At 35.2% G+C, this 12,490-nt stretch overlaps 1 protein-coding gene across 1 annotated transcript in view; it reads left to right on the top strand.

The window, feature by feature from the left end:
* The window catches only part of eipr1 (EARP complex and GARP complex interacting protein 1), a 50,322-nt gene that overhangs the window by 19,133 nt on the left and 18,699 nt on the right, over window positions 1-12,490 (top strand). The window contains exon 5 of the mRNA XM_058748444.1: window positions 3,543-3,642. Coding sequence (XP_058604427.1) covers window positions 3,543-3,642 — 100 coding nt within the window. The remainder of the gene's footprint in view (window positions 1-3,542; window positions 3,643-12,490) is intronic.

Below are 12,490 nucleotides of genomic sequence, written 5' to 3'. Positions count from 1 at the left end.
CTATTTAGTTCAGCTCAGAGGGACATGGAGTGCTTTAACCTACAGTTACAAATGCATAATGTTTTGATATTTTAAACATAAAACATTGAATACTGATATTTGAAATTATTTTAAAAAATGTGAAATTAAAACCGCCAGCAGGTGGCAGCAAGTCACTGTTAATAAATGAGTCATTGCAACTGAACCAAATCATTTAAACGATTGATTAATTCAGGAATGAATCACCATCATGTTGCTCAGAGACGAAAACAGTGCTGTCCGTGGCTGTTTGGAATTATTTTTGTTTAGCGAAATAGAGCAAAAACAGGAAATATGGTGTCTAAAACGTAAGTCTCTTAGTATTAACTTATCTTAGTTTATTGAACTGTTGTATAAAATCAGTATCACATTTGTAATCATGCTTATTTTTGAAGAAAAAACGGCACTCTTCGTGTGCTTTTAACTATATGAAATGATATACATAAATATGTAGATTTTCTGCCCCCATATCTTGAATTGTGTGATCTTTCTTAATGCATTTTAATAGACTGAATCATGCAGTGAAAGAACACACTCTAAATGCACACGTGCACTGTTTAACCCACTAGACGCCGTCACGTAATGAGTGCGTGCACTCTGTAGGGGTGTTTTGTTTGGTTTTTGCAAAATACTCGATAATGTCAAATTGCACATCGTTAAAACAACAATCACGATATTATCGCAGACGATATATATTGCACACCCCTACTGGCAACACAGAGAAAGAGTATACATTATTATTTACATATACTACCCTTTAAAGTTAATTCAGGATAATTTGATACCAGGCATTATTCTGGTCTTTGAGGCAGTGGCTTAGAAGAAGCCAGTGAAAGAAAAATGGTCTAGTAGGAAATTTAGCCAGGGCTTTCTTCAAGGCCCTCGGCACATTGGTCATGACAGGAGCCATGAGAAGGAAAGGCAATATCAATCCTAAAAACATGATCAACTGTACCTTACCTGGGTGAGGGTGTACAGTGTTGATCAGGGCGGCATAGTTAGGTTATATAGTGTGATGACAGAGTGAAAGTAATTGTTCACGCAGGCTTTTGGCAGCATTGCCAGAGAAGGTCATGAATGTAGTTCCAACACTTACTGGAAGCCAGTGTAGAGCGCCAAATGTAATTGATGATCCAATTGTTGGGTATAAGTCAATTGGCGGTATTTAATATGTGCTTAGCGCAAGTCTAGTCATGAAGTAGAAGACACTGGGCAAGGAGCAAAACAGAGTACAGTTTGTAGACCGGCTTGATTTTCCTTGCACTGTAAACCATAAAGCATTTATATGTTCTGTATGGATTCAGGCGATTGTCTGTGTGATTGGGGATCTGATAATGTGTTTAGTCTTCTGATATCATCTGTTTAGGATGAATGACACTTCTGACTTCTCACAGATCAGCTACAGATGCAATTCACACATTCCTGTTTCCAAATGTAAGTTGTTGTTGTACGCGTTGGTCAAATAGACAAGCTTCTGACCATGTGAGACTAATGTTAACATGCATTGCCTTGCACAAAGTTCTGTTCTGTCTCTCTAGTGAGTATGTGCCTGTTTTGAAAACATTCCAATTTAGGCTTCCCTGAAGAGAATAGATGAGATATCAATGAAAAATGTACCAAAAAGACTTGTTGTCACCTATGTTTTGTTATGGTTTTTTGCCCCTCACAGAAAAGAAATGCTTCATTTTGAAAGCTAGCGGACGCCTCTTAATCAATGCCCATTGAGCACTTTGTGGCCAGTGGAGCATTTGTGAGAATTTGTGCCTGGGACGTGCTGAGCGTGTAGCGAAGGCAGCGTGAGACAGGCTAATGGCTATGTGATGGGTTATCAGAGCCACCGCTGCTAGATCAATTGGAAGAAGAAACGAAAGCAAACTGTGTTATATAGGTCAGTCAATACTTTCAGTAATGATGGAGTAATCTCTGTGATGTTCAGGGGCCAGTCGATGCTCACACACCTTTTATATTGTGGACATTTGCTACACATGGGTTCCCTCCTGACATCTCTCCTCCTACCTTGCCTTCCATTTACCAAAGCATCAAATACACGCTTCTTCCTGGTTAGTTTTGTATATACTGCAGATTAACTAAAATAGTGGCATTATGTTAATTGTCCAGTGACTAAATATTTAGTTAAAGCATGTTGTTTATTGTTTTTAATTCTTCATGAATTGTATTTAGCCTAAATTTATGTCTTCAGGTTTGATGAATTCACACTAAATTGCACTAAAACTTTTAATAGATTTAGATGTTTTTTTTTTTTTGATGGTAGATTATATCTTGCTAGCTACTTTTACACAACTTATGCTTGATCATGTGTAGCCTGACAAACTACAGTTTGAAGCAGCTTCCCCAGTATGCATTTATTTTGTTTTAATCAGCATCAATATTTTAATGACATTACTAAATAAAATATTTGGTAATACTTTTAGGAATTTGTCACAGTAATTTTTACAGTACAAATATTCCATTTAGTCTCTCAGTTAATATGAGATCATAAAAAGCTGCATGCATATTAATTATAAGAGTAAATGGGGTGAAAAAAGTTCCACAGAAGTTTTTTTCCCAAAAGTTGACATGCAAATGCAATGTAATGTCACCTGCTGTATGGGTAAAATGAGGTAAAATTCCCCCTACATGTACCTTTGTTTTCTCTTGACTATAGATTAATCTAAACAACTAAACTTTTACCTCAGTAATGGTTATGCTCTTATTAATATTGACTGTTCATCTACAAAATACTGTATATATAGGTCAGGAAGTTTTAATTCTGAAGTAAAAAAAAAAAAAATTAAACTCTTGAGGTCTGATGGAGGTATTATTTAATAATGGATTAGAATATCTTCATTATTCACCATAACCATAGGGAGCAATTGAGTTGAGTCATTTAATCTTATTTGATGGTCTGTTATGACATCCCTTCAATTAAAATAAAAGCCCGCATCTTATTCATTAAATTATTATACTGTAATTAATTAATAAATCTAAACTAAATTGTCAAACTGCATACATTTACACTGAATATGTGATTTAGTATTTTACACTAATGACACCTTATTCAAAAAATAAATCATTAATGACGTTATCAGGAAAAGGAAATTGGGCAAGATGTCCCCACCTCATAAATGCATATATTTTGTGCAAGAACATGGAAATTGTTGACTACAAGCTCTTTAGCTGTTTTTTTTTTTTGTTGTTGTTGTTGTTTTTTTTAACAAATGTATGATAGATTTCCCTGTTTGGGTAAAATTGGGATGATTAGTGCACTGCATTTGGACGACATGCGCTCATAAAGAAAAGTTTTCTCTCACACAGGTGTTTTCTGTTGATAGCTAATGATAATAGATGTGTGGACTGCCGTGTGGTTCATTTCTGTACACCTCACAACTATATCAACATTCTTCATATATATGCAAAGAGCATCATTGAAACATTGTATTAAAGACTAACGTTGCACTGGATAAATGCACATGACTGTATTTGTGGCCATTCGTTGTCAGTGTCCTCTCTCATGTCTCCTGCAGTGTATTGTGGGAGCCCATGGGTGATGGGAAGCGTGTGATATCTCTGGCTGAAAACCACGTGCTGCTCTGGGACCTTCAGGAGAGCTCCACCAAGGCCACGGTGAGGTTCATTAATTTCATAATTCATTAAAAAAAAATAGTTCCCATATATATTTTCAAATCTCTATGAACTTCTTTCTTTAACGGAGCACAGAAAAGGTACTTTGAAGAATGTTCATAAAATTAAAGCATTGGAAAGGACTAAAAAAGCAAAAATCTATAAAACTCAAGCAAAAATTCAGAATCCCCTAATTGTATTTTAGAATGTCTGGAGGGCAAAAATGATATAACATTAGCTTTAAAATCATGTCAGTCATGTCAGTGAAAAATTTAAACACATTAGTTATTAAAAAAAAAATAGCATTTGGGTTTGGAATGAGACATCTTTTGAATGAGGGTTTCTTGTCAAAAAGAGAAAATTAAAGGAATAAATATGAATAATGATCAAAAATGTAATGAATTTGTTTTGTTGATGAGAGTTGGTTATCTTGACATTGTAAAATATCTTGAACACACCAAAGTACAGTTATTATTAAGCAGTTATTTCAAATTTTTTATTATACATGTAAGAAAAAAACACTGGGGCTCGTGGGAGTGGCCGTGATCCTGTACTTTGCTTGTCATCTGAAGCCATGCAACAGCTTTCTGTGTTCCTCTATTGTAATGGCTTTGGATAAAAGCATTTGCTAAATGTATGTTAATTAATGCTAAATGTAAAACGTGAATGTAAATTTCACAATTTGATGTATTACTTGCCGAAAACCTTCCCATCTGCCATAGCTTTCAAATCTCATTCACACTTCCACAAAAGTGGCGCTTCACAATTGGGTATGAAACACATGAGATGCATTTTCATTTGGTGTTGTTGATATCAAATTTGGTGACATGTCTTCATTCATCCAAACTCGAATGTGCAATAAGCAAGCGCTAAAATTATTTAAGATGTTAATGATGTGAAAAATACACAAAACATTAAGCATGTTGGATGGTTTGGTCAAAACCTGGAGCAAAACCTTTTCTGAATCATAAACGTGTTTTACTGAGTAATCCAATGGCTGGGTGACAATACAAATCTGTTTTATTTTTTTCTTTAATTCTGTTTTATTTGAATTTTTTAATTCAATTACTTTTATAAGTAAATCATAAAATAAGTGTTAACAAATTCATTACATTTGAACAATAATATAATATATAATGGTTTTGATGGTTTAAATCAGTTTTGATTAGTCATAAAACTTTAACAAAATGTACTTAATATAATATAAAGTGTTTTATTTATTCACAAATTTTGTATTTTCTGTTGTATTTTTTTCTGTATTCTGTGTTTTATAATTTAATACAAATATATTGCTAAAAATGGTGGTAATCAAATCAATGCATAAAACTTTAAAAAAGTTTAAATGTAATCATATCAAATTTGAACAATTCCTTTCCTTTTTTTTTTTTTTTTTTCCTAGCAAATAACCCACTGCAGGTTTACTGTTTAAATTAAAACATGGATGAAAAATTGTGTGATATTTCTTAAAAATTATATTTTAATAAACTGCATAATTAATATTATTACTTGAGGTTAAACTGGACTTTTATTTTTGCGAGTGACCTTTGAGTTTCTGTGTTCATCTAATGATGGTTTTCTCAAATGAAATGTCGAAATGCTGGTGAAGTGACTGTCAGAGCAGCTCTGGAGATGAAGTTCATTCTTTCTAGGGCTGCACGATATATCGTTTCAGCATCGATATCGCGATGTGCGCATCCGCGATAGTCACATCTCAGTATGTGCAATGAAAAACCGATCGTTTTCTTTGCTCACACACAGACACCGCGTCTACACCGGTCGCGACAGCTGTACAGAGATATCCATTTTTAAATAAAATTAGTAGCAGAGCTACTGCAAGCGATTTTCAGTACAGGAAATCCGTTTATCCTTTGTTGAAACTTCCGTGTCGTCGAGGAGAGCGCAGGTCACGGTTGCTTAGCAATGACAGACGCCACGAAAGTGCAAGCTCCCGAGCGCTTTGGAAAGAAGGAGAAAGCAGCGGGTCACGCAGCTGCGTCCAACGTAGACACGGTGAGAGCCACGCAGATGCACGTGAACACTGAATTCCATTCATTTCCGCTATATATGTGCCTGAAATGACACATATGTGCGAAACTATGTCAAAATGCATGTCTCCGCAAGTATCCTTGTAAAAAAAGTCTTAGGTGAAGGTAAACAATTGAGAAAGAAAGAGGATAACAATATCAGCAGTTTAATATCCCTGTTGCTTCCTGTGTCATGTTAATCAAATAACAAAACACATAGAGAAAAATCACTTTTGTAGCTTTAACAGATTTATTAATTTAATTTATGCAGTGAAGACTATGCAGTGTTATTTTACAATTTCTGTACCTGAATACTGTTAGACTTGCCTTAAAAATACAAAGCACTGTTTATTTCATTTGTATCTTTGTTCTTTTATATTTATCTATGCTTTAATTTATTTCCTATGTTGATTTACTCACCTACAAAAACGACTTTTTCCAAATAGAGCTATTCAAGTCATCTGGTTATTTATTATTATTTTTTACGCAATATATATCGTTGGAAAACAAAATATCGCAATGTGAGATTTTTCCAATATCGTGCAGCCCTAATTCTTTCTGTATTTTAATATTCACAAACACCGGTACATATCATGATTTGATCAAATGTACAGCCCTACTTTTGATTTATCCTTCCAAAATTTGGCAAATTCTGCGACATTCCACGTTACGCTGTAAATTCCATTTTCATGACTGGATTCCCTGATTCCGTCCTCATTTTCTGCATCCTAAATGCCTAATATTCGTAGTGAGGAGAAACTTCCCCGGTTCACTGACAGTGCTATTAGTAAGAAACAGCTTTGTGCATAATGTTCAATAATAATCAGCTGCAGTCGTTACTAATTAATGCCTCCCAGACCGGCGCTCACAGACTGCAGTGTCACAGGCCTTTGCGAACATAACCTTGACTCGACATTTGACGAAGCATCACTTGCGAAAACACTCTCGCTCTCAATGGAGGCTGGAGAAGAGGCCCGTGGTTGACATCACACTGAGCCGCTCCGTGAGGTCCCGCTATTGTCAGCTTTGCATGCAGAGCGAGGGGAGGTTATGGAGTGGCAAGGCCTGCTGAGTGCAGCGCCCATTAAAAACACCAGAGCCAGGGAAACGAGGGGGAGGCAGAAAGAGACAGAGAGGATGTTCGGAAAGCTCTCGGCACAGCTAGATTCCAGCGGTGTCGTGAAGAATGCTAATCTGCCTCATGCAAATCTTCCCTCATGCCGCCCCCGTCCTCACAGCACACACACACACACACACACTCGTCAGCCTCCCCCATCCGCTCATCCCTCTGTTCTTCAGAACAGCTCAGGTTGATGTGTTTATCACCACGCTGCGTCTGCCAGTGTTTTATTCGGATATCGCTGAATCCCACAAACAGAAAAGGAGGCGAGAAGCAGCCACCAGGCTCACTTCTGCATGTATCTGGGGCGTTTTCTCCAAAGAAACAAGCGTCCTCAAACAAATTGGCTGAAAAAATAATCAACACTACACTCTTAAATATAAAGGTTCTTTATTGGCATTGATGGTTTCATGAAGAAGCTTTAATATCAGGAAACCTTTCTATTGCACAGAAGGTTCTTTATAGTAACAAAAAAAAAAGGTTCTTCAGAATATTAAAATATTTAGCATAGTTAGGAAAAAGTGTTATTTTAAGAACTTTTCACTTAAAAATGTTTTTTCTATGGCATTCGCTGCAAAAACCCCTTATTGGAATCTTTACTTTTTAGAAAATAAATATAGCAAAATATGAGATCAAATAGTGCTTCTGAATAGGGTGACCGTTTGTTTATTGCTATGTTGCAGGACAGTAGATGTGATTTTGCAGGACACGTGTGAGAGATACATTTATTACTACTAGACTATGTAATTATTGATGATGATTGGATAATAACATGATTTAAATGGTCAATAAGCTTTGTTAATTGTGACTGGCACTGTTTGCCCAGATTGGACTGATAGAATACAATGTAATTTTCTCTATGGGATGATACTATAAACATAATGAACTAGGCTAGTAGGTAAAAATCACATTCTATAGAGCTTAGAGAAACAAGCGCACATCAATATTTTGAATTTTGTCTTTGAACATCCATTTTTTCTGTTGCTCTATAGCATCACTGTTGAAAAGTAATAAGCTGTTGAAGTGGATTTACTTATTGTAGCGTTAACAAAAGATATCATGTGCATTGTAATATTCGAAGCGGATGTCATAACAAATGTCAGGAAGATTTTCAAATGATTTTCAAATGAGCGGAAATAACGAACGGAAGACAATGAGCGCAGCTCTGAAAATGGGCGGAGCTACATAGCAAGTAGTTTATACAAACATTAAATGCATTTTTCTGCTCTGCTTACTTAAAACGTGACGGCTGCAAAAATTGATTTTTAATTCCAATCACGTTTTTTTTTTTTTTATCTCTTATTGTGGTATTGTAATTTCAGGGAAGAAAAAAAATAATACAGACATAATTGAAATGCGGGACACTGCTCTCGTCTTGCAGGACTTGGGAGAAAGCTCTAAATTTCGGGAATATCCCAAAAAATTAGGGACAGCTGCTAAACCCAAACAGACTGATGCTGTTGTGCGGACTAACTCTTTATGTCACTTAACATTTGCACACTTAAGCTCTGAAAGCTTCTGTCTATTGTCAACATGGGCAGCATCCTAACCTGATAAGTGACTGATTTGGGACGCTCTACATAGGCAGCAGTCCTCATGTGAAGCACACTAGAGACTTCCATTAGAGTTTAATTACTGCAAAAAAAGACACCTAAACATTCTTAAATCAAGATATTAAGATATTAGATCTTATGATATTAAGCCTTTTAATTAAAAATGTATCAGAATGAAATGAGTTTATGCTAAACAAAAAATATCTGCCATATGGGGGAAGAAAAATAAACTTAATTCAAAGGAATTATTATTTTTTTGTTGTTGTTGCGCTGTTGGTAGATATATTTTCGTGTTTTAACCATAAATGTGTTTAATTTTGATGTATTTTTCTGAAGTCATTTTGCTTCTTAAGTAAATGAATCATGATTTAAGAATGATTAGATATTTGTACAGAAAAACAAGACAAAAATACTATGTATGAAAATCATGCTCGATAATAAGCTAAAATAAATCACACAAATATTTGGCTGAATATTCCAGTTTAATATGACTGAATTGTAGTTATATGTGCTTTAACATTATATAAAGAAAAATACAAGTATATTTATATTTTAGATTTCTGTGAACTTTTTAGTGAGCTTGTTGGAATGCATTTTGTGTTTCTTCTCCACAGCAAAGGACAGATGCGATGCTGCCTTACCATTTAAGTGAAATAAATCATTTTAAAAAGTAGCATAATACAAATAATGATGCTCCCTACTGTTTTGAGTGTGTTTATCATGCATTAAATGTCTGATAGGCAGATTATCAAAAGGTGGATCAATGTGTTATTGTTCAGTCGCTCAGATGGTGTTTGTGCTGGAATATTGAATAGGTTTTCTCTGCGGTCAATGAGCTACAGCAGAGCAACAAACTCTGAAAAAAATCAGCAGGAGAGGTTCAGAGAATGGAAAAATCTGCTTCTCAGCAGCTTTCGCAACCACGACTGAGTACAAATAACAAAGTGTTCACTCCGTGCTCTGTGATTATTTATTAAAGAAAAGACCAGTTTTTAATTTATTTAGCAGTAGGTGTCAGGTTTGTGAGTATTTTCTAGTGACTTCTCAGATACTTGCTTAGACTGTTCTGGTTTTAGCATCTTAGATCTCACCTTAGAATGTGCCTCCACCTTGATTATTGTAAAACTTCAGCAATGTATAACTATGCATGCACTTCACTTCAGTTTCCAGCTGAAATGAACACAAGAGGCAGTAAACCACAAAGAACTTTTATTTCTTTTCACACAAATTAATTACAGGTGCAAAAGCTTCAAACACTTTTACCATAGTGCATGATTTGTAAACTAACACATTTTGATGTTTGCATCACATAAACAGCTCCATATGTTTGGCTTTTCTGACATAGTAAACTTGCTCGGTAGCGCACCCGGTACAGAACTGCACTGGTGATGTGAAGTGCTCGGGTACGAGTCCCGTGAAACACGAATAATGATAAAAGAGCCTTAAGACTTTCAGAAGCAAGATAAAATTCCATGGTTGCTTCAGCAATTGCATTTTATCTCATGTTTGCTTTTGTTAACATTATCAGTTAGGTTAAGTGTCAGCTTTAGTGTAGGTGCTACAATATTTTCAAATGCAATAGAGCACTACTTTAGCACTACTCACCAGACATTTCATTACCAAAGTATAAAGAATAAAGAATAAAGCATTCCCAAATTCACGTTCATCTGTTTCTGATCGCTGTTAGCTTAATGGACTTTTCACTTTGAAAGTGTCATATACTGTATATGTATTTATGTATGTATGTGTATACACTGCCACTCAAAAGTTTGGGATCAGTAAGATTTTTTGTTTTTTAAGGGAGTCTCTTCTATTCATCAAGGCTGTATTTATTCGATCAAAAATACAGAAAAACAACAGTAATATTGTGAAATCTTATTGCAATTTCTAATATTGGTTTCCTAATTTAATATACTTTAAAATAGATTTTATTTCTGTGATGCGCAGCTGAATTTTCAGCATCATTACTCCAGTCTTCAGGGTCACATGATCCTTCAGAAATCATTCTAATATGCTGATTTATTATGAGTGTTGAAATTGTTTTTTGGAACATGTGATACTTTGTATTCATCAAAGAATCAAAGAAGAATGTTAAAAGGAGCAGCATTTGTTCAAAATAGAAATATTTTCTAACAATATAAGTCTTTACTATGACTTTTTATTCATTTAACACATCCCTTCTGAATAAAAGTATTAATTTCTTAAAAAAAAAAAAAAAAAAAAAAGAAAGAAAGAAAAAAATGTACTGACCAAAAAACTTTTTAATAGCATTGTATATTGTAACACAAAATTTCTTTTTTAAATAAGTGCTGTTCTTTTTAACTTTTTATTAATCAGAGAATCCTAAAACAAAATATGACAGGTCCCAAAAACAAAAAAACAAAAAAAAGAAGCAGCACAACAGTTTCCAACATTGATTATAAATCAGCATATTAGAATGATTTCTGAAAGATCATGTGAGGCTGGAGTAATGATGCTGAAAATTCAGCTTTGATCACAGAAATAAATTATATTTGAAAGTATATTAAAATAGAAAACTGTTATTTTAAATTGCAATAATATTTCACAAAATATCATTTTTTTCCCCTGTATTTTTGATCAAATAGATACAGCCGATGAGCAGAAGAAACTTCTTTAAAAAACATTTAAAAATCTTACTGATCCCAAATTTTTGAGCAGCAGTGTGTATATGTGTGTGTGTGTGTGTGTGTGTGTGTATGTGTATATACAGTGCCCTCCAAAAGTATTGGAACAGTAAAGACAAAATTGCTCTGTTGGCTGTGGAGTCAAGACATTTGCAAATATGATGAAAAGATGAATATGAGACAAAACTACAGAATGACACATTTTATTATTAGCCGTTTCAACACATACATGTTTTACCAAATAAAAAGTTCAGCACTTTTAGAGTTTCATCCCTCTATCTGATGTGAGCATAAGTATTGGGACAGTTGCCTCACAGGTCTTTCTAAGTGATCAGCTGTGTCCTGTTGCATTAATTCTTCAGATATTAAAAGCAGGGAATATGTCGTATCAGTTATATTCATTACTTCTGCATTCTGAATCTTGACACACACAAACCAGGATGAAGATGAGGGAGCTGACTTTGAGAGAAAAGCAAGCAATTTGGATGCTAAAAGAAAAGAGGAAGTCAATTAGAGCTCTAGCAAAAACAAAAGGCATGGAGAAATCAAGAGTTTGGAAACCACCAGCAACCAACAACTACCTGATCGGCTGAGAAAACAACAGTAGTTGATGACAGACGAATCATAAAAGCTGTGAAAATGAATCCTAAAAGACGTGTCTGTAAAATCACCAACAACTTCCAGAAAGCTGGGGTGATGCTCTGACAATCTACTGTCCTCAGGAGACTTTGACACAGAATTACAGATGCTACACAGCAAGATACAAACCTCTGACCAGCTCCAAAATAGAAAGACAAGATTAGAGTTTGCAAAAAAGCACAAAGGTGAGCCAGAAGAGTTTTGGAACTGTGTTTATGGACCGATGAGACAAAGATGAACCTTTATCTAAGTGATGGGAAAGCAACAATGTGGAGAAAAAAAGGAACTGCAATGATCCCAAGCATACAGCCTCATCTGTAAAGCATGGTGGAGGTGGTGTCATGGCATGGACATGCATGGCTGTCTCTGGAACAGCCCTCTCAACTTTACTGATGACTTAATGTATGATGACAGTAGCAGAATGAATTTGGAAGGGTACAAAACCATCTTGCCTACCAATATTCAAGAAAATGCCACCAGATTCATTGGGAAGGACAATGACCGAAAACACCTGCCAGTTCAGTCAAGGAGTTTATAAGGGCTAAGAAATGTAAAGTCTTAGATTGCCCAAGTCAATCTCCAGATTTAAATCCGATTGAACATGAACTTCAGCAGCTGGAGAGGAGAGTAAAGGCAGAAACTCCCCAAAAAACAAGCAACAACTGGAATTGGCTGCATTAAAGGCTGGGAAAAGTATTTCAAAGGATGAGAGCAAGAGTCTGGTGATGTCTATGGGTCACAGACTCACTGCTGGGATTGTGCTCAAGGGATCTGCAACTAAATAATAGCTTTTAATCTTTTATATCTGCCTTATGTTCAACTGTCCCAATACTTATGCTCACATCAATGAGTGGGATGAACTCTAAAAGT

This window comes from Onychostoma macrolepis, chromosome 17 (assembly GCF_012432095.1).
Source record: "Onychostoma macrolepis isolate SWU-2019 chromosome 17, ASM1243209v1, whole genome shotgun sequence".
Lineage (NCBI taxonomy): Eukaryota > Metazoa > Chordata > Actinopteri > Cypriniformes > Cyprinidae > Onychostoma > Onychostoma macrolepis.
This window is presented reverse-complemented; position numbering and strand designations above follow the sequence as displayed.